This window comes from Perca flavescens, chromosome 11 (genome assembly GCF_004354835.1).
Source record: "Perca flavescens isolate YP-PL-M2 chromosome 11, PFLA_1.0, whole genome shotgun sequence".
Lineage (NCBI taxonomy): Eukaryota > Metazoa > Chordata > Actinopteri > Perciformes > Percidae > Perca > Perca flavescens.
The window spans coordinates 26,836,938-26,859,841 of NC_041341.1; the positions used below are offsets into that span (position 1 = coordinate 26,836,938).

At 40.2% G+C, this 22,904-nt stretch overlaps 1 protein-coding gene across 1 annotated transcript; it reads right to left on the bottom strand.

The window, feature by feature from the left end:
• Positions 1-274: 274 nt before the first annotated feature.
• nxph2a (neurexophilin 2a) lies at positions 275-16,721 on the bottom strand. Its single transcript, XM_028591940.1, has 3 exons — positions 16,237-16,721; positions 15,956-16,105; positions 275-1,248 (listed from the first exon to the last, which is right to left on the bottom strand). The coding sequence occupies exons 2-3, from the start codon at positions 15,998-16,000 to the stop codon at positions 508-510; spliced, it is 786 nt and encodes a 261-aa protein (XP_028447741.1). The 5' UTR covers positions 16,001-16,105; positions 16,237-16,721; the 3' UTR covers positions 275-507.
• Between the last annotated feature and the right edge of the window lie 6,183 nt (positions 16,722-22,904).

A 22,904-nucleotide genomic window follows, 5' to 3' on the forward strand; every position in this document is an offset into this window, starting at 1 on the left:
ATCGGTTATTCAATCATTCACACATCTTGGTATTGTAATTATTAACATTAATGAAAGTCTTGTCATATTTCATTCCAGAACTGATTAAATGAGGTGAGAATGTATTTTTTATTTTTTGACAATGTTGGCATCAATGCAGCACTGGCACAGAAGCCAGCTATGCACTTCCAACTGGGAGGCTCTTTGCCTAAGGTCTAGCCTTGAAGAAAACATCTGGACAACACGCTAATTATACCAGTGGTTTTATGGAGAGCATGTGCTGTATCTCTGAATCCCAAGTCAACCCCTAAAACCAAGTCCCTGGATACCTAACTTTCTCAAGTGTTAGATCTGTATACACAAAAGTATTTTTTATTTTTTTTTAAACAATGCATATGTCCCATTATAAGTTGCACTTCCTGCAACGCGTTTCATGTATTTAGGTATTTCGGGACAAGGAGCTTAGAGGTCGACGTTTACATTATTTGAGATCAGACAAAAGGATGATGCATACTAACAACAGCTAGATCATCCTGTGGAGGAGTAGGGCGTGTCACTATGGTAGTTGTAGTCAGGGCATACCTTCTGCACCAGTTTATAGTCAACACTGTAAAAGGCTATATAGATGCATATGACTTTGAAGGGTTTCGAGCACAGCCAGGACACATGGCTCTGCGTTTGCTCCTGATAGCACACCGTGGACGGGTCATAGCTGCACAGGGCAGTCTTCTTGTTGCGGTCAGTCTTCTCATACTCAATGCGACAGTTGAATGATTTGGTGTCTTTGGTCTCCAGCGTGGACTGCTGGGCGATTTCGAACTCCACTACCTTTGAGGGCGGCACCAGGCTGACCGACACGTTCCCCAGGCCCGTGGAGTTGTGGCGGAAGTAAACGCTAAAAGTGCCGTTCCCGTGGTCCACAATCTTCCCCGTGATCAGCAGGTTGAGTTTCACAGTCTTGATGTTGGAGTGGAAGTCTCCCCACCCAAACATCTTTTTGAACTTGCCAGTCTTAACGATGGGCCTGCGTTTAGTTCTGGCCTGTGCGCCCTGAACATCTGTCTGGTTAGATAACCAGTCCCAGAAGTCCTCCATGTTCTGTAAATATGTAATTTCCCTCATGTTGCTCTTGAACCCGGGGGAGCCCTTGGCAAACAAACGCAGGGGGTTGAGGATCCGTGGACTGGCCCCCGTGGGAGAAATCTTCTGTTCGTTATCGCCCCACTCAATGAGCTCTGTGGCTCCTCCATGCGCTTTCCTGCATGTGACCTTTAGAGAAAGCAGAGCAAAGGTAGACAGAAAAACAACATTAAGTGGCATGAAGTGACCTTTAATATAACTTTACAATACTGGTGCACAGACAATAATGCATTTAATCTTTCTAGTTTGTTCAAAGAAAGTACAAAAAAGCACAATGTAGTTCACTTGGGCAGTGTCACCTTTCGTCGACCAGACATATAACAGAAAATCCAAGTAAATTCAACATGGATTGACTTATCTCTGGTGATTGCACTGTAAAAGTGGCACAGCAGCAGTTCAACACAAAGGATAAAGAAAACATCACTTCAGCACTAAACAGGAGAGGAAGCAAAATGCCACAATGAGCATGGAGCCACCCACTTGCAAGTTAAGATTTACTTTAGGACACGCTGGAGCAACTACAGCAAAGGTAGCCTTGGGAAACATTTTTTCTGGTAAACTAAAGCATTCCAACAATTATTTCAAACAGATGCTGGCACTTCAATCAAAAGGAGTGCTCAGTATTAGGGAAAGTGACATTTTATTGAACATTTGCACAACCACTTTACTATGGTAAAAAACAATCTGCTGACCAGCAACTCTAAAGCTCACTAGTTTACACGTTACGTTTGGACAGAGCCAGTCTAGGTCTGTCTGCCTCTGCTTCCAGTCTTTATGCTATGCTACGCGAGGCCTGGTGGTAGCTTGCATACCATGTGATCTTCTCACCTAACTCTTAGCAAGAAAACAAATGAGAGTATTTTCAAACTATTCCTTTAAACTCAAAATTAACAAAAGAAAAAACAGATGTACAACACAATTAAACATTTTCAACTAGCAACGACAGTATCTACTGAATGAGCCTCACTTGTCTTACTTGCCAGTTCTGTAAAATCTGACATCTGAAATACATAATAACAAGCCATTGGAGTGGCTACAACACTAACTGAAGCTAACTGTGTGTGGTGGCTGCGGATGCTGGCAGGCCTGTGCAGTACAGAGTGGGCATTCCTTCACAGCAACCAGCAAGAAAGAGAAAGGGGTAAGGTTGGTCAAAGGACTTTACAAAGGAATTAAGATAGAGAGGCATTAGTTAAAAAAACCAAGTATGGCAAGTATGACCCAAAACTGTATGTAGTTGCCGTTCCAGCAGTTAAGCACACGAAAATGGCATGAATCACTGTGAAACTATTCACAGACACTAATAGCACCAAATAAATCAAGAAATATACTGAATAAGGAAATCATCTTGGATGCGGCGATAAACCTCAACTGTGCTCATATTTGCCTAAATCTTATAATATTTTAGGACGACTTGTCAGATTACATGACAATGCAAATCCCCTGGACTTAACATGTGAGCTGGTCTCACATCAACCGTGCTATTCTTAGATACCCCATGCATATGAACTTTAGCTTGTAATGGTTCCCAACAATAAAACCGGCTTCTCAGGCTGTAGTATGGTAAAGTAGGTGCTAATCCAGATGCAGCAATGAACTGTGATCCCTCCTTGTGCCTTAAAGCCTTTTAGCTTCAGGAGTGATTCCTGGTCCACTTCAGATAAAGCTTTAATAATTCACGGCAATAAGCTTTGCTAGTTTTATTAGTAATTAGTAGTGCCGGCTTTCCCCAGGCCCGGTTGTAGGGATCACTGAGAGAAGCAGATGTTGAAAGTACTGAGCAGCGGCTGTTTGAATTCTCACTGAGCTGCTGTGCACTACTTCCAGACTAATTATAATTTTGCTGTAAGCCTAACTGAGGCACATGTGTACAAAGCTAACAAACTAGGTCTGTCTGCTACAATTTGTTTTGCCACACTCACATTCCTATAAAGCTTTCCATTTGACATGTAAAATGGCTACGTACATCTTATGTTGTGCAACTGCGTATCTTATAATTAGAGCTTTTCTTTACTAGGCTGCTGCTTATGTCCCGGACCGTATAACACCTTAATGTAGCAGGCAGAAGGTATGGCTCGGCTATCTGCATATGTAATGTGAAATCAATGTGCCTCCCACGGAAAGTGAGCCTGACCCCTCTATCAGCCCTCACAATGCCTAATTAAGACAGTTGCTCCCTGAAAACATGGATGAATAAAGCAACACTGTAATATTGCACCTCTGTGGAGCTCATCACATCCACAGTCATTTATTAACTGATTCCAGTGGCAGTATTCCCTCACTGATACTGTTACTTAGTAATACCTCGTGTGAGCTCAGCTTTTAATTTGATTTGACTCTTATAACATCCCAACAAGAGGCGATGCTGAACATAAAATCGGCAGGACTGGGGGCTCCCAACCAGAACATTTCTTCACTGCTGCGAGCAAGGAAGACACTATTCTTCCCACCAGCCCGAGCTGTTATATCCGTTACACATTGGGTGTCATGCTGCGCAGCTTAATAGGTGAAACCAAATTTTGTCTTTCCGTGTAAATCTCAGGTGAGCTTTGTATAGGATGATTATAATGGAAATGAGAGAGGAGTTTAAGTATGATGAGCAACTGGGGAAATTGCTGTGACAACAAGGGGATCAGCAGAGGGATATCTAATACTTATATGCCCCGAGAGAGATGAAGCACTGGGAACTTGAAAGCTTGCACTGACACATAGGCTTTGGTTTGGTTTCTTTCTCTCTCGCTGTCTCCCTGCACACACACAGGACCAACACACACACTGTAACACCTCGTTCATTTAGGCGGAAGTGGTGTCTCTTAAAAACAGACTAAAGGAATCCGAGTTTTTGTACAACAGGACTCTGTGTAAAAAAAAAAAAAAAAAAGCAAGGTCTCACGAAGGAGAATCTACAAAAGCCTAATTAAGATTTCTTAATCGGTGCTGCTGTGCTAGAGGCGTTTCGGGGCGACTTGAAACAAGACATTATTATGATAATAACTGCAGACTTATGGAGCTGAAAACACCAGACCTCATTTCAACAGTACAAGGCAAAGTAACGAGTGTCAAACTTGTGGGTATCGGTCTGTGTGGTTTAGCTTCTTCCTTTTCCTGTTCGTCCTAAACAAAAACACAGAGAGGAGCATGAACCTTACACCCCCAAGCAGAGATATTACATCTATATACCACGGCAGTCAAAGGTATATATGGCTTATAAAGGAGTAGTGATAGGGCAGGAAACATAAAGGTGGGGGAACTATAAATGCTGTCAATAAATTTATCCACCATGTATGATCACAAATAGTGAAATTTGACTGAAACAAGTTTATTTTTTTATTTTTTTGTATACTGAAACTGCTTATGGCTAAAGTTTTCCAGTCAGTATGTTTTTTTTTTTCAGCGTTGCTGAAATTTACACTTTGTAATCTCAGAAGCAAAGGCTGCAAGTTAGCAAGTAATGTATGTCTCATAGACACCACATTTTTGTATTCTACTGTGGGGATTTTTGAGACCAATTTCTTTTTTACACCTTCAGTTAAATTCAGATGCACAATCAGCTGGAAATAAATATAGTGGACTAATGAGCAAATAAAGAGATCTTGGACACAAAATCATCCAAAGTTCCAGCTGTCATAGTTATTTTTTTGGTTAGCAGATGTTTAAGGCAGGCTGACCCACATAACGTTTTCAAATTAATTTCAAATATTAGATTTATTTGCACAAAATGTTTAAAAAAAAATTATCCATAAATAAAATTTGAAAGAAACACTAACTGATACTCGGCCTGATCCAGTATCACTGTTGCCAATATTATATCAGGCCACATACACTGATATATATGATATTTGTATATGATACGATATTATTCCTCAATTTCAGTTTATCACAGATTTATCAGTCTCAGCCTAATGTCTGATAAGTAACAAGAACTTGTATGAGGCAAATCCAAAAATATTTTTGAAGTAATATAAGTTCAACATCAACATTACATTTTAAGCCCTCATTTGTTTTTAAATTACCAAATCTAAAGAATCCATATCGGAAATTATTGTTTTTTTAATGTATTTATGTTGAAAAATTTGTATTTGGTCATTATATCATGATCAGATTTTTTTTTTTTATTCTCAAATATCAATACTGGTTGACCTAAAAAAAAGTGACTATACAATTTACAGTGACTTTGCCTCATTAATATGTAAGTCAGCATAAAAGTTGGGAAAACTGACCATGGGGGCCGTAGCTGTCAGTGGCAGTCTGTTACTTTTTATATCAGAGGAGAAAAATGCATGTTGGGCATATTGCCTATACATCTCCAGCCTTTTATTTTACTTCACAAGCAATTACTGCACTAGACCTTTTTTGCCACATTCTTGTGTGTGTGTGTGTGTGTGTGTGTGTGTGTGTGTGTGTGTGTGTGTGTGTGTGTGCGTGGGTGTCAAAAGTGCATTCATAACTACGTAAAACTCTCTGTCTATGCACCTTGGTTGTGGGATTAACTGCAAAGTAGAAATGCTTCCTTTACATACTGCCTTGAAGAAAACCTGTTAATGTAGCATGAAATCTGACTTCAACCTATGAAGTGAAGTATATTAAATGGTATGGGTTGTATGTTGTCCTTTAAAATATTATTCTCTTCTTGTTTTCATTAACACGTTTCTATGCATTTCTACATATGTATCTGTGTGAAATGGAGTTTATTTGCAACTTTTTAATTGTATATGTTTTTATTGTTATTTTTGTATCTCAAGGACTTTTTTGGCTAAATAAAAGCTACATAAAATGTCGACAAATGTCAGTATTGTATTATTTGTAAAGGCTCTGTCCTTACGCCACATGTACTGCATATGTGATGTAATGTTGTGTCAATCAATACCATCCAGAGGTATTAGTGGAACTTAAATACTGACAGAGGTCTGAGCAGCAGCGAGCCACACACTGAGTCAGGATGAATCAGCCTCGACATTCATCTGTAATGAGCATTATGGAGCTGGCTGCCTGCTTGTCCCGTGGGTAGACATATCTTTTAGAGGCCTGACATAAAGGTAATTGCCACAGTGACCAGAACTAGCCTCTAGAAAGTTATTAAGAAGCCAGTGACATCTGGCTTCTGGATCATCTGAAGAGATGGCATTAAAATGCATTTGCAGTGAGCAGCCGGTGACATTGTGCTCGGCTGTGATGGGTTCTGAGCCGCGGGGCAAGGCTACAGTGTTGTTTTGACGCCGACGATGGAATCTCTCAACCAGGCATAGTTGACAATTTGCCCCCAACTCATGATCTGAGATCTGCTTTTCTGTCTTTTTGGTTCTGTGTGGGAGCCTCTGTGTCATCCTCATTACCAAGTTCCTTGTATCAGCCAGGTTAAATAATCTGTTTTGGGGTTTTCCATAGTTGATTCTTTTCCAGCACATAAGGTTGGGCTATGGATCTGGGGAAAATTTGTTTCAGGCATCTTCCTCACAATAAACAAAATGGGCAATTAACCTGCTCATCAGTGCAAGCAGAGCTGTTCCAATGATGCACTCCACTGTTCTTCATGGATTTATCTGTGCAAATTGACCTCACTTTGGTGGTGCAATTCATTTCTCTGCTAATTTTCTGTGTCTGAAGCTTCATTAACTTGATGCGCTTCTACGTAGTAAAAATCTGGACATCCCACAGAAATTACACCGGCTTCACCACTGCCTACCGTAATACTTTCCTAGCACTGTTGCAACACAACACCTGCTTTTGTCGAGCTGCTAAGCCACTACTGCGAGAACCTGTACTGAGTGCAGCTTCTTGATTTCAAGCATCAAACATGACATGCGGCTCCACTCACATTAAAACAATTCTCAACCTGCAATCCGCTGCCCCACGTCCTTCCCCAGCCATCTTCCTCCTGATGTTACAGGGCATATCATTTGTAATGATTCACACCCAGAGCCGGTTCCAGGAGAGAAGGCCCTGGAGGCGCTTAGGCAGCCCAGAGCTCAGAGTCTACACGCTGTTGAAGAATAGATTGGTGCTCTGATCGCTGGAACAGCCTCACGCTCCAGAGCCATCACTTTTAATCAGAGGCTGTCCAGGGAAACACATGGCAGGTGCTTCAGCACTGTGGGGGATCGCAAAAGCAAATCCACACCGGGGGCACCTTACCAATCACAGAAGGCTATGGTTAGTGTGTGTGTGTGTGTGTGTGTGTGTGTGTGTGTGTGTGTGTGTGTGTGCGCATGTAGCATATCTACTTCCCTCTAGTATAATCCTTTAGGCCATTACCACCTGACCTCTGTGAGAATGAGACCACGGTCTCTAATATCTTAACACTACTGCTTAATCCAATATTGAATTTGTGGCTGAATTCATCATCTACATACTTAGAATAATTTGTGGTGAATATTAAAAGCAGCCAGTAATGTATTATTACATTTGGAGCCAAAAAATGGTGAGATTTATAAAATGTTTAGATTTGGTTTAGGTTGTGCGATGGTAATGCAGACCTTCAAAAGCCTTAAAACTCGTCCTGTCGACACCTCTGTACGTTTACACCAGACCAGCACGTGTTGATGGTGTGAGGAGAGGGAATGGCAAGCTCAAAGGAAAGTAATGCTGATGTTTTCATAATTAGATTTAACCTCTAACTGTTGACAGATGTGCTGGAAATGCCTAAAGAGCACACATCACATCGTCGTCATTGAAGCAAAATATGTAGCGATTGTGCTAGCGTTATCAAGACACTGAGGTAGCGAGGGTGAGGAGGCGACATGTTTGTCTCGTGATGAATGCCAAAGAAAATCAGTCTCCGACATCATTCAGCCACACAGAAAAACATAAATGAAGCCTTAGGGCTTCGTAAAGTGTGCAATGATCGAATGCTGTGTAATGCAAGCCTAAATATTAAGCGGGCAAATGAAAATATTAGCAATTGCTTGTGTAAACTAAAATTAGACAATTTTCTACTCAGGCACAGAATATCTGCCAGCATCACAGCTGTTGATCTGACACTGTCCATGCCCTTTGACCTCTGACCTTTCTTGTGGAGAAGTGAAAAGACAATTAAAGACTCGACAGACAGCAAGAGCTCTCACTACTGCCCACTGCCTTTTTCAAGAAATTATAAATATGCAGACCACTTGTGTTCTCAATGGAGATTCTCTGTCCATGCATGCCTTTTTTTATTCTGATACAAATACGGCACAACACATCATAGAGATATAATGCATGTGTTCCTTGTATATTCAACTCAAATTAACTATGTTTAATAGCCTGTTTTTGCAAACATATTGCTGCAAAATATTATCTGAAAGCTCATGATGTCACTCGGAGCTGCTCACATCTTATGATTAGCATAAATTACAGCACGTAACAAAACCACCCTGTGCCTAACATAAATCCTACGATGTGAGATATTAGTCATGTTTATAGTGTCACAATCTTCTCTTCTCCTCTCCTCCCAGCAGTCGACACTGACTGAAACCACGCCACACCTCACCTTTTTTTGCACATTGGTGGACTTCTTTTTTTTTTGCTGTTTGCATGAGTCGTCTAAGTGAATCATTCAGTATCACAGAGAGCATTTCCCTACAGGAAGCAGTACATTAAACTGCACAAATCACACACAGTTACCTCTCCTGCAGTGTGGAAGCTGCCAACAAAGAATTATAAAAACGTGTTTTCAGTGTTTCCAAATAAACGTGACAAATTACAGGAAATTATACCATATTTAGCTCCTATTATAGCATTCCTACCAATAACTCTCAATGTATTACATCAACTTTGTAGCCTGTCCTTTTATATGTGCAACAAAGCAAAAAAGTCACATTCACAGCGTTTGTTCACATTCAAATGTGTTAATCACAACATTTTCCATCAGTGCCGTAATGAACAGCAAGTCAGATTCAACCAGGTGTCAAAAATTCTATCTTGCAATGAAGCCAGGACATCCTTTGTGTAAACCAACCACAACTTACAGGCAACTGTACTTGAAGCAAACCAGTGGCAATATTGCACACAGCACTCCTGTTCTCGAAAATCATTGTTTTTATATTGGAGCAGTCGATAGCTGGTTCGCTCCATCTTCTAAATTAAATTCAAAATTTGCCCATGCTCCTAACGGTCAACTGTAACTCAAACTCATGTCATTACTGAACATTGATGAAATTATTTTGAGATTCACATTCAGCGAGGGAAGTGGGGGATTAAGTAAAAGTAGCAATACAAAAAAAAATATTCCACAAGAAGTAATCCTTCTACATTTTAAATGTGGTTTCAAGTATTATCAGCAAAATGTACTTAAAACATCTAAAGTAAAAGTACTTGCTGTGTAGCTGTGGGTGTTTTATTAGTCTATATTATACTATGGGTTAAAATAACTGATGTATTAACATAAAGTGCGGAATTGTATTGTTGTACCTTGTCAAGAGAGCTAATTTTAGTGGGTTTTTAATTTTAGTTTCATTTGTAGCTGTGCATATCAAATAAACTGACTTGTATTCAAGGCAGTTAGAGCTGACCGATACATGCAGTGTGGGGTAAAAATAATAAGATTTTCCCATAAAATACTCAAGTAAAGAACAAATACTTTAAAATTCCCCAACTGTTTTCAGCCGTTTAAAGCAAGAAATGTATTTAACAGTTGCAAAAAAACTAGGATGCAATAGATACAATTCATTATTTATTTATCGTGACTCAGTAACTAAAAACTCAAAAAGATCAAGGAGGAAGCTTTATCATTTTGTTAATATGTACTGTGCATCCAATGCTTTCCTTGAATGAAAATCAGTACAAATCAAATTTGCATTCTTTGGTCACAGTTTACACTGTACAATAACGTGCCTCCTTTGTGAATTAGCTGCAGGGGATCATCATCATTTCATTTTCCACCTACAACACATTGGTGGTAAGGTCCGGCGGGTGAAAGTGAGATGTTAGTGAGAACAGATCGTTGTGGGACATTTAAATGCAGCGATGATGTCAGGTGTTGAGTAAGTGTTCGCACAGATCCCACTGGAGAGAAGAAGGGTGCGAGGAGGGGCTCTGGGACGAGAGCCTCCAGGTAATCTGGATACTGGTGTTATCTCAGCACCTGCCACATGTGACAGCAGCAAAGCCCTGAACACTTCACTTTTAGGCAGGCGTTACCTTTTAACGCATCATCAGTTTCATAATCCCCTTACATGGTCAAAGCATCAACTCCTGTGCTGGCTCCTGACACCTGCACCAAACCTCCATATGTCTGATAGCAGGGATTCAGCAGGATAATACCACAAAGCATGTTGGACTCAGTGTAATTGTCATTCTCTTGACCAATTTTTAACACCTTCTACTTTGTACAACAATGGTAAACATGCTTGTAAAACTCCTCAGCTAATACTTGAGGAAGGCATGCCATGCTATTCTGACAAGAATATTTAATTTTTTTTTTGTATTTCCACTTTCATCTCAGGAAGACATAATCTAAATGTTTCTCCCACTGAGCTTTTGTGTGTGTGTGTGTGTGTGTGTGTGTGTGTGTGTGTGTGTGTGTGTGTGTGCTTGTTTTCTTCTCTTCAAACCCATGCTATAAATGATTCGGGTGTTTTATTCAAAAAATGTTTCCTCTTGATTTGCTCAAACGTACGTCCACTAAATTTGACAGAGCAATTGTTTCTGTTCTCAAAGCAGATTGTGCCTCGGCTGATTTCAGAGAAAAGGCTCCCTTTGAAGAAGAAACAAGAGCAGGGAAGACGTTGCTTCCTTTCTCTGTGAGTAGTTCAATAGACAGGTACTTCACAAGAAATATACAAAGACGGAGGGTAGCTGACAGTGCTTTGTTAGGGGCTGGAAATGACAGGCCTCAAAGCCCAGAGGCAGAGGAGGAAATGCAAAAGTGAAAATAATCAGAAAGGAGATTTATTGTACTTATTCTAAAGCTGACACACCTTGCCTTTTTACAGGAAAGCAACGCAGCTTTAATTAAAGAGGTCAATCATTTTCCCAAGCTCTGACATGTAATGGGATTGCCTTCTCCAAAGTACCAAACAAGGTGGTAATTAAGAACTTTCTATGTCAAAGTGTTTGAGAAGTGGCAGAAACTTTGCTTCTGTGCCGACTAGAGCCATGTGATGTGATGTGATTAGCTGATCGTGAGTCTGGCCTTTCAAACATAAATGGAGAGCTCGCAGCTGTACAGCAACAACACAACTATTGAAATATTTGATTTAATAGAAGAAAAAGTGACAGCCCGATTCCTCAGATGATATTCCATCATCTGCACGCGATTCACACAAAACACCTGCTGTATACAAACTGCATCTCCACATTTTGATTTGCTGCAGCACAGCAGTGGAAAGCGATGCAGACCGTAAAAAGGAGCTGCTAAACAGCGATCTGGATGTTTCTGACCCTGCAGAGCGGTAATGACAATGCTATAAGGTAGCGTAGCCTCCAGATCTAACACTGCCTCGGGCTGCACATCACCCATAAAAATTCATAGCTGTGGAGCAAGATCAGGAAACTCAAAATCATATTAAGCATAATGTTTCCTGCACCAGAGCCGCCACAGTGGGTGTGACTTGCTCTAAGAGAGATGCTCAGAACTTCACTTCATTGTAACAGTTCACATCATGAGAGAAGCTGGGTGGGGGGGAGTAATCACTGCTGCTCATAATTGTTTGAGTTAAGTCTTTAATGGTCCATCCAGCAGCCAGATTATGGTTATTGTCAATGCAAAGGGCAATTGCATCACACCTATCAATCATTTGGACCATCTTTCTTTTCATTTCAGGACCTTTAACATGGATTTGTTGCCAGTACACACACAATTATGATTGATGATTGGAAAAGGAATAGGTTGCGGGGTTCAATAGAGTCAATACAACCTGTAGTGTCCGCAAGATACATTTGAGGGATTTAACGCACAGAAATGGCAACCTTTCCTTCAGAGGTCTGAGACAACATACAGGCTGAGGACTGCAAATGCCACAGACAGTATTGTTTATGAGGGATTATCTAGTCAAGCCTTCTGGCTAGAAAGATTGTAACCCCAATATGAGGAAAGATACACATCAGCACCATGTAAGCCCTAAAATGATTCCTGGAAGGCACCACATGCATACAAGGCCCCATTCCCTCTGTCAATCCATGTTTAATCACTTCTTCCAAAGAAATTTCGACTTGCCTGCCTGCCATTTTGTCTCATATTTTCTCTCTCCCCACCAAATTTCTCTGGTGGGTTTTTGAAGACTTAAGTTCCACTCCTTTTTTCTCTTTTTCTTACAAGGCGAATCCTGGGAGAGGTTGATGTGAGGACCAGGCAGAGCAGGGATGTGAAGAATATAAACACAATTTTTTTTTTATTGTCCAGAGGGAAAGGAGGGGTGCAGGGGGTTGGGCGCTGGGGTCTGTAAAAGAGACGGGGACCTTATCACAGCCCAGCAGCTCTGTAATTCGCCGCCATGATAAAGTGGCAGCACGGAAAACCTTACAAGGCTGGCACAATCCAAAGACGGATTAGGTTTTTCTGACATAAGCTTCCTGAAAAACTAATCAATCAGCCCATGCAGTATTATCAGAAGCGTGAGATTAAAGAGCTGCTCCTAATCCCCCCACTGTACATTTTATTACTCTTCCCAGTGTTAGTTGCCTTTAAATATACAATAAATAAATAATAAAACCAAACCTAATTGAGCATGAGGAAGGGGAAAAGGGTTAAAGAGCCCTTAGAGAGGGAATTTATGTAGAATTTGTGTTTTGTTATGAACACAGGGATAAAACTGTTGTCCTTGCCAGAGCCCTTTCTAACTTTGAATACAGCCTCACTGTTTTGCTCCAGCACTGCGGAGAAAAAAGTACAGGCGGGAAAAAAAAAATTCCTCTGGCAGATTTTTACAATAATATTAGCGGCTAAAACTGAAAACTGAACCAAATCGACTTCACATTCTCACTTTCTTGTTTGAATGATTTCCCACTTCCATTGATGGATGAACACATAAATACTCAAGTGACTACATGTAAATAACTGTTGAAATGCGTGCTAAATCCTTTGGGAAATTACTTGTAATCCCTTCAATCAGTGCACATCAAAGTTGCAGGGATGAACTCCAAGCATGTAGCGAATCCAGAGGACAAGACATGTTCAGCTTATACGAGTAACCAGCTAAGCTTTGTCTCTTTAATGCGCCACACCCTTCTATCAGGATGCTCGCTCCAAGCCTGCTCAGTGCGACCCTGGCCGGCATTTACTGTAACAGAAGAAGTAGATGTACATTTAACGCCACCGCTGATCCTCTTGGCATGGGCCACATAGATGCTTTGTCATGACATAACATTACTAAAGAGCTCTTACCCCGGCAATAAGATACAAAGGTGTAATAGACTTTGTCAACGTCTTCTCACACTTAATCTGGAGCAGTGTTGGAAAAACCCACTTTCCCTGCATGCAATCTGTAGGGCAGGACAGGCAGAGGGAGATGGCAGAGAGCAGGGCTCTTAAGTATGTTTTTTATCTTCATCTACATTGTTCTGCTGTCATTGCACACGGGATAACTGCAGCAGATGTCATGGGGAAGAATGGATTCTCCCAGGATGGCTTTGACCCTCTTATTTGTCCCTGGGGTATGGCACAGATGCGGGGGCCGGGGTTACATTTTCACCATTTGATTCATGTTCTGTTTTTTTTGTTGGTATGAGTGTGTGTGAAGACACAAGAGAAAAAGTGTTTGTGTTTTGGTTTCTTGGTTTGGAGGATGCAGCCAAGTATGTGATGCTGCTAAAGACACTGAATCTCTACTTAAAACAATGCGAATGTATCCGTCAGTGGGGGCTCAGATGTCTGAGGTGCGTCCTCAACCTTTAAAATCTAGCATTGCAACTTTGCCACATGTCACCCCAGTCACATCCTTACAGTCCTCATAGTAAACTATCCTAAGACGCAGGCATACTAAGGAAAAAGTTGTTTGCAGCTGAAGAAGTTTGGTGCCTATGTCATGCCTTAAGTTAACGTCAGCCTGGTATTTAATTATTTTCTATTCTATGGAAGGTGGGGGAATATTAATAAGGGCCAATATGTCCCCAGTCAGACAGTGGTAGGTCTGCTGGGAGGGGAGACACTGAGGCATATGAAGAGAGCCTCTCCAGGGAGGCAGTCTCTCTCTCTCTCTCTCTCTCTCTCTCTCTCTCTCTCTCTCTCTCTCTCTCTCTCTCTCTCTCTCTCTCTCTCTCTCTCGAGGCAGAGCTCCCAATAGGCACAAGGCTGATAACAACAGCAGCCAGAGCAGACAGTACTTTGCCGCTGCATCTGTTCAAGGCTATCTTTAAAAAAGCCGTCTTTGAGGATAGCACAGATGTGAAGAACTTCTTCAATCACATGGCATTTTCTGTTCATGTCTAATCACAGCAGGAGTCCGTAAAGCAAGGATGATCACGGTAAAGCCCATACTTTATTCAACTGCCTATAGAGGACATCAGTAGCCATTGAAATACAAATGATGGAAAATACCTTTATATTTCCCTAAAGCTTATGATCTTCCTTTGGAGAGCTTATTTCCTGCAATAACAACAGAATTATACTACAGAAATATTCTGTCAAGAAGATTAAGGCATCAAACTCTGCTAAATACTAATAATTTCACATGTATTCACAAGGACTTGGGATTTCATCACATTGTATAAGTCATAAAGGAGGATCAGCGCAGGCTTTGAAAACATGTGGGTTCTGCAATTTTCACCTATTGTTCACAGTCGTCATATTTTATGCGTTTTTAACTCGGCCCTCCATTTTACTACGGCAAAAGACACCTCACGGCTGAAGAGGGTTCAACACAGAGGTCAAACCTTGTTCAAGCCTGGAAGCAAAATTAATGATAAATGACAAATGATTGCTAACCACAACTATTTATGGCTGAATATATGAATAGGCAGTTGTTTTTTGAGCCATAAGTGACAGAGGCAGAATACCAAAGCCATGATATAATAAATTAAAACTCACTACGATGGAAAGAAACTACAATCTATGCAAGCTGGGACATCAATAATATTCAGTGAACAGTAAATCTATTTTTTTTAAAGTACATTAACTCCACTTCTCAATTATGAATACTGCGGAACTGTTCATCATAATATAATGAGCATTATGCTCACATTGACTCGGAATGTAATGTACATGTTCTGTATTACTGTACATGCATAAACATTATTTCTAAATCTAAATGTTTCCTAAGAAAGTTAATTCAGATGCTATTAGGGAAATTAACAGCATATGGTATATAGTATACAGTATGGCTATTGACAGCAGTAGTAGTAGTAGTAGTAGAGTAGTAGCAGTACTCCGATAGATTTGGCTATTTATGTTTATGAAATATATTTTTTATATAGGCTGCAGACATGTAAAATATTAGCATATTTCTAGAGCGGATGAAGTATCCTTAATATTAATAAATGTTAAAAAATCATGTTCATAAAAAAAGGATATTTGGTATTTTATTAAATAAATTCAAATAACACAAAACAAGCTTATGCCATGTAAGCCTTCATGAGAAGTTCAGCACATTTGGTGCTGCTGACTGTATCAAATACAATTTGAAGACAGGAATTTATTGAAATATCATTTGGCATTATGTGTTGATTGATTAATCACATTGCATGAGCTATATAATGCAGATCTACAATAACTCACACAAATCAACAATATACATATATATATATATATATATATATATATATATATATATATATATATATATATAAATAAAACTTGGACTGATAAACAAATATCTTTGGGACCAGCCCCAGCACATTAAAGCCACTTAGCCTAATGTCTCTAACTTTCTCTTAAAGCCTTCTTGTGATCACAGACATATTATTTTCTCATTCACTCTCAGCTCACCTGGTGCAGGAGGAAAAGAAACAGGTATGTTTGCAGAGCTCTCATCTTCAATGACTTCTGGACTTATTCAAAATGAGCGGCGCTTAAATCCTCTCTGGAAGATTTGGAGAGGGACAGACGCACATGTCTTTGAAGCATTGCTGTGATCACCTGCGAGAAAAGTGGAAACATTGACGATGTGAAATCACCTACAAAAAAAAACCTTTGTTACATTTGGGAGGACCTCAAAGATTGTAGATTTGAATCTTATCTTTAGGAGAAAATAAAAACTTTTTACTTACAGTTTTTTTTTATGTAATACCTCACTTAGTTGAGTAAGGCGGTTGCAATCATCCTTGTTCAATCCACTCTCGGGTATGAGTCCTAAAATCCTCTCAAACGTCTCCGCTTCTCAGGATGTTGAGTGAATTTTCCCTGAGCAGCTGGGACACTTGGATGTCTCTACAAACAATGTGAAACGGCTACAGTGGCTCAGTTGAAATAACAGTCCTCTAAGTTGCGAATCAAGCCAAACCGAAATAAACTGAAGACTAGTATTCCCCTCCCTATACTTCCCAAGCAATGGTATCAATAGAATGACGATGCGCAGGGAAAAGTATAGCCAAGTGAGCCCGGACCCCAGTGACAGGACTGCAGTCAGTCAGACAGCAGTCCGCTCTCTTCAGCTCTAGCCTACTTTATTTCAGTGCGCAAAATCCTCCGCTGCGCGTCTGGAGACTCCGAGGTCGGTGCGCATCCGTGCACAGAGTCAGACCAAAGATCTACCTTTGAAGTCTCACTCTCTCCGTCGAGGAGAAATAAGAGTCTTGATGTCACTGTTATCAGGTTTTGTCTGGCAACACGTCCACGTTTTTAACCCTTTAAACGTTATACTTGTAATCGCTTGTCTGGTAGTTTTATATTTGTTGGCGGTAAATGTTCAGTCAGATTAGAGTAACCGTAGTCACGACTAAGGTCTAAAATGCACACAAAACTTGTATTATTTTAATTTACACGATAATGACTTCCAACTTGCAAAAACAATCATCTACAGGGCTGTTTGAATGATACCAGTAAAAAAAAAAAAACACTATGGCGAGTGATCTTTATTCATTTGAGAACTGGCTGACTCGGCAGTCCTGACCACACAGCGCAGACAGCAAAAGGTCAAACGTTGTACTGATGGCTGTACAAAGGCAATACCATTTTCTACTGTGGAATTTAGGAATCTGTGTGACTGTGGCACCACCATGTGGTTACAGCCAAGCACCTCACTTTACAGAGAAAACTGCAGTTGCAGTTAGTTTGCAGTGTGCAGACGAAATGGTAAATTCCTACTTAAATATTCAAGTTACGTCCTGCAGTTTAAATAATCTGATTCCTATAATCTGCTCTGCTGAGTGTTTGTAATCAATATAAACTTTCTCTACATTTAAGCTTTAATGGCTGTGTGGCAGTGATTAAAGACTTGTGTTAGAGCTACTGAAGCAATACAGGCAATGTATAGGTGAGACAGTGAAACACAAGCAGAGCAGTTCAGAACAAAATGTTGCTGATCGCAGCAATGAGGCAGTATCAATTCAATGTGAAGGTATCTCTTAGTATGTATTACTTTTCTACTGAATGCAACAATAGACCTCTGATTTCAGGCAGTGCTTGCCATCCATTCTGTGGTAATAGTCGCTGGGTGCAATTAAAACATCACCCCATTTCAAATCTTGAATTTTAATTGCAGACTAATTGAGAGGTTTTGGTACCCAATCCATAGTAAAGTTGCCCTCTTCCTCATACATAATACATCCAGATCCATCCATGTCTCCATCCATCTCTCATGTCTATCATCTGGGAGTCCAGTTTTTTTAATTCTTTCGTTTCAATCCATTAATTTTTAAATCATATTAGTATTTTTTTGACATATTAGTCAAATGGGGAAGAATGGAGTATTAGTCATTTTTGACCATATAATGTTTGGGTGTGTTTACATACATACAGAAATAAAGAGTTAAAAATTAAATATTCTGGACAAATGCAGGCACTTCGTCATATGGATATGGATACTTTGTACTAAATGTAATCTAATCTGTATTTTCATTGAAGGTAGAATTACATATAGGCAGACCAAAGCAGATAATTTTAGTACAATGATCTGATACTGATACCATACTGAAATACCAACAATACCTCCTCATTAGAGACGACTCTTTCACACATTTAATCTGACATGTTTGAGAAAAAGCAGGAGAAAGAAAGAGAGGGAGTGAGTGCACACTGCTTGCTGTGTACACAGTGCTTAACAGTTTCTTTTCTGCAAAGCATAAATGTGAAGATACATCTGTAAACTGCATTCTTCACAGTTGGCATGAATATGATATGTGCAAATACTTTTCATGGTGATTTAGGTGCAAAAATCATCATTTGGAATATTCCCAACTGGCCTGAACTTTGAACACTGATATTGGACTGCTATTAACTTTTATGAACTCATCTCTGAAAAGATGATGATGAGGCTGTACTTGTCTATGTAACTGATTCACTCTCACAATGGTTGTTTACTGGAAACCTCAAGTGTGTCCCGGTTTTGTAGCTAGTTGGTGCGGTTTTTGGTGCTGAAATGAAACAGGGCCTGTACATGGTAATGCCCCGTGGATTGATGATGAATGGTACAGTAAACCAACAGAAAATATCCACTTGGTTGTTGTTTTTATGGCTTTGGCACCACCACCTTGTAGAACTGTGCAATCAGTTCATAGTTTGTAGCAACATCAAAACTATAGTACATTAGTACAAGAGTTTCTCATAAAAGGCTCTTTTTTCTTTGTTTATGTCTTCAAAGCACTTAAGAAGTCAGATGTTTCTCTTGTTTGAACATTTTAATTAAAATTATACTCTGAATAAAAATACGTCTGTCATAAAATGCTCAAAATATGAACACAACTGACACAAATTTAGCAAGTAAATAGACAAAGTTCCTAAAGGAGTTTGTATTTAAAATGAAAGCTCTGATGGGCCGATCTGGAACCTTCCCTTTATGACGTCATAAAGGGAAAGGTTACCTCCCCTTTCTCTGCTTTGCCTGCCCAGAGAATTTGGCCCACCCATGAGAAAGAGAGAGACATCATGGCTTGCAAACAAGCAAAGCATGGATGTTGGTCAAGGCCACACCCCCACCCTCCACCTTGCCCCCCCTCTCTCCTCCTCAATAGCATTTAAAGCTACAGACTAAAGGCCGTTTTACAGTTGTGCGGAGGCTCCACGCAGAGCAAATGAGTCTGAGATTCCCATACTGTCTATGGAGATTCCACGTTGCACGGCATTCGACTAACCATGACTGGTTTCCAAGATGGCTCCCGCAAGTAAACATTAACGTGACTGTCTTTATAATCTATCTTTTTAATAAACTATGTTGTCAATGCTTCGGTTCACATTTAGGGACCCACATTATGCTAACGTTATGGTGTGGTGATATTTCGAGCCTTTTTAGTGGTATTAAATAACGATTTAATTTGAGTGTCCCCATGCCCCAAATACTAGCATTGTAAGCTAACCAGCGGTCTATGGTAGCATCGTCAAAGCTCCAAACTCATTCGATTAGCATGAAAACATGTCCCAGAGAGTGACAGAGTAGGTACACATCAGTTAATAACCCCTAGGTTCGTTTTGCGCCGGAATTGTCCTTTAAAATGTTTATTAGCCTACATAGAAATTATAAATAAGTCATGTGGTAATGGTATGAAATGTTGCAACTGCCCATTCTGGTTCTCAAGAAAGTTTTTAAAATATTCCTCAGTATAAATTAACATGCTGGGTAGAAGGACCAAAGCACTCTAACCATTTCAGTACAACCTGTACGTGCAAAAAGCTGGCCACTCTTCCTTCACCCTTCCAGGAATATATAAAGCATTTCTCCAAAACTGACCCTAGAGAGCATGCAACAATCATCAGAACAAAGTGGAGCATGGCTCAATCTAGAAAGTTGGTCATAATAAGGCACTTTTCCAGTGTAAGACTCCCAGACACTACAGGGGCTGAAACGCCTCATCCGCACAGGTGGCTTCCTAACATTTCGGTGTTAGGAAGTTCATGTGTCTGGATGCCAGTGCAACATGAAAGTAGCATATTTCATATATAATTACATATCAACCCAAACACAACCCTGTTTCCTGTCAAACACAGCCCTGTTTCCTGTCAGAGCTGTTACTCCTGGGGTTCTTTTGTGGAGACGGAACTGAGCGAAAGGGTGGGAGTGGGTGGGAGGGGCACATGAGAACTGGAGTCCAGCCATGTAGTCAGCATGCACCATTTCCACCATTTGTGAAAAAACTCTACCCACACTCACACACAATCAGCTTCTTCTGTTGACTGCTGAAACTTGCTTTTGAATAACCGAGAGTTACGGAACCAATCCGTATCGCTCCCTGATGAAGTTTTGCATTCCAGACAAAATGAAGGAGCCACAAAAATGTACCAGCATATTTCTAGTGAGTGCATGTGTGCAGGCCAGGAAGGAGCTGGCCAAGGAACACTTAAAGCTTTAATGCATAACTTTTTGATATTAATGAACATCCATAACATTCAAGCCAATGCTAAATGCTAAAAGCTAATTAAGACTATCAGCTCCACACCACTCTCTCTGTATTTCTCAGTATGGCTATGTTTAGAAGATTGTGCCGTCCGGCGACTTTCGCGAGCAGAAACTAGAGTAAAGATAATTACCTTTTCCGAAGAGTCCATCCTGTTTTTTTAATCCTCCTTGGCTACTAGCAACTGCGTGGAGGAGGGGTGGGGGTGGTGCACAATCACGGAAGGCTTTTATCATGTGGACGTGCCGACAGTTTTGTTGTCATTACTTAGAATACCTCATGGGGGAGACAGAAACTACGCACTACAGCTGGTACAGCACAGTGGTGCTTTGAGCAAAATGTTAACATCAGAAATATGCAAACAATGATGATGCTAACCTTCTAAAGCTAAGCGGGTATAATGTGTACCATGATCACCTTAGTTTAGAGTGTTAACATGCTTACATTTTCTAATTAGCTATTAACACAAAGTGCTAGGGAGGTTCATGGGAATGTCATTAGTTTTGTATGTGATCATAAACCAAAGCATTTGTAGTGATGGTGCTCGGGGAAAATCAGGAAATAACTGACGCTAATTATCACAGCGGGAAATATGAACGTAACGTTATCACCAAATTTTGTGCCAGATCCATCTAATAGTTTTCAAGACATTCCAGTTACAAACAAAAATGTGAACCTCATGGTGGTGCTACAGGGAAAGTCAAGGGATCACACAAGTCATTAGAATTCATTGTCTGGGGACTATAAATATTTAAAATGTAATGGCAATCCAACTTATAGTTGCGGTAATGTTTCAGTTGTGGTGTACAGACTCCAGAGTTAAGCTGTTTTTGGACTTACATTCGTCATGTGGACAGACACACCACTCCAACTGAATGCTAAGGTAACAACCTTTAATTGCTGGATGTGTTAGCTAACGAGTTTGCCATATCAAGCTGAAAAGTAAAGTGAGTCAGCGTTGTGCCCACATCTTGTTTCTGCTGCCCCAAAGGCCATTTCCCATCCGTTTCGGGGCGAAAGAAAAACAAACTTTGAAATCATCAGACATGTCACTCTGCCTAAATTTTCAACTTCCATTCATGTCAACTTCTCACGTCATGAATATCCAGGAAACTGCAAGAAATGTACAAGTTTAGATAAAAACACAGAGCTAAACCAAAGAGATATACTGCAATGTTACAGACTACATACAGTATTTGTATAGAAGAAAAGGAGTGCCAAAACCTAAGAGACAGAAGGGGAAGAAAGGTAAAGGATTGTGCATGGTAAGTGTGCATAACAGCTCCCCCTCCACATTATGCAAGAGCCACATTTTTCCTGCATTCCAGGTTGTCTCAGGGGTCTCAGTCTAAAACTGGGCGCTGGGTCCAGGTACAACAGCCAGGTTCAGACTGGTAATGATTGGCAATGCAAGTTCATGCAGTGGTGAAGCCTCTGGAGACCTTTAAAAGTTGAAGCATGACTTTGAAAATATTAGTATGTATACAATCACTGTGTGAAGTGGTCGTGCTTGTGGGATTGTTGGTTTCAGAAAGTTAATTCTGACTTCAGAAAGGCTCATGGGGAAGGACTTTTAGACACTGTTCAACCATCCAACATTTACTACAGCTGACACCTTTAGACTACTGTATATCTACACTAACCAAGTTAAATCTAAACTCTAAATAACAAAAAAAACCAGTTACATTCCTTATATTTCAGTCGGCAAGAAACAAAAATGTAAGAAGTGGGACAGACACAGCCTGGATACTCCGTTCAGTTCTTTACTGCCTCTGAGCTTATGTCATCATTTTACAAAAGCTTAATTTTCCCCATCCAGCGTTGGACTAGCTTTAGATTTAGCGTTTCTGGAGACTATTTTTGAAAATACTTTTTTTCAATGTTAATTAAGTCATGCACGGAGTGGGGAAAAACTGAGAAAATAGGAAGTTTTTTCAAATATAGCCCGTGTCTTCTATAAGAATAGGTGGTTATTCACCTAAATCTGTAAAATAATCTTTGTTTCCCTTCCAGGTAGGTAGTTTACATTGTGTAGATTCTACAGTACAGGAGCCGCTTTACTGACAGACACCTCACAGACTGCCTCAGACTGGCTTTCTGTAGCTATGAGCCAAACTACAAACAACTTAGTGACAGTATTCAGTTACAGCCATCACACTAACAATAGACAGTTAAATAAATGGACAAAGCTATGCCGTAGACTTCCACGGAGACCAGTGAAGTCTATTAGAAGCACTTTTCCGGTGCTCAGCCTCCAACTGAGCTTGAAGACGTCATGTTATTAAAATACATTTTGCATAAATAGAAGGCTTCAAGTTAGTAGTGTTTTTGGCATTCTTTTTCTCTCAATAATTTGATGAGTAGATCTTGCATTTCACCGGGGCAGAGGT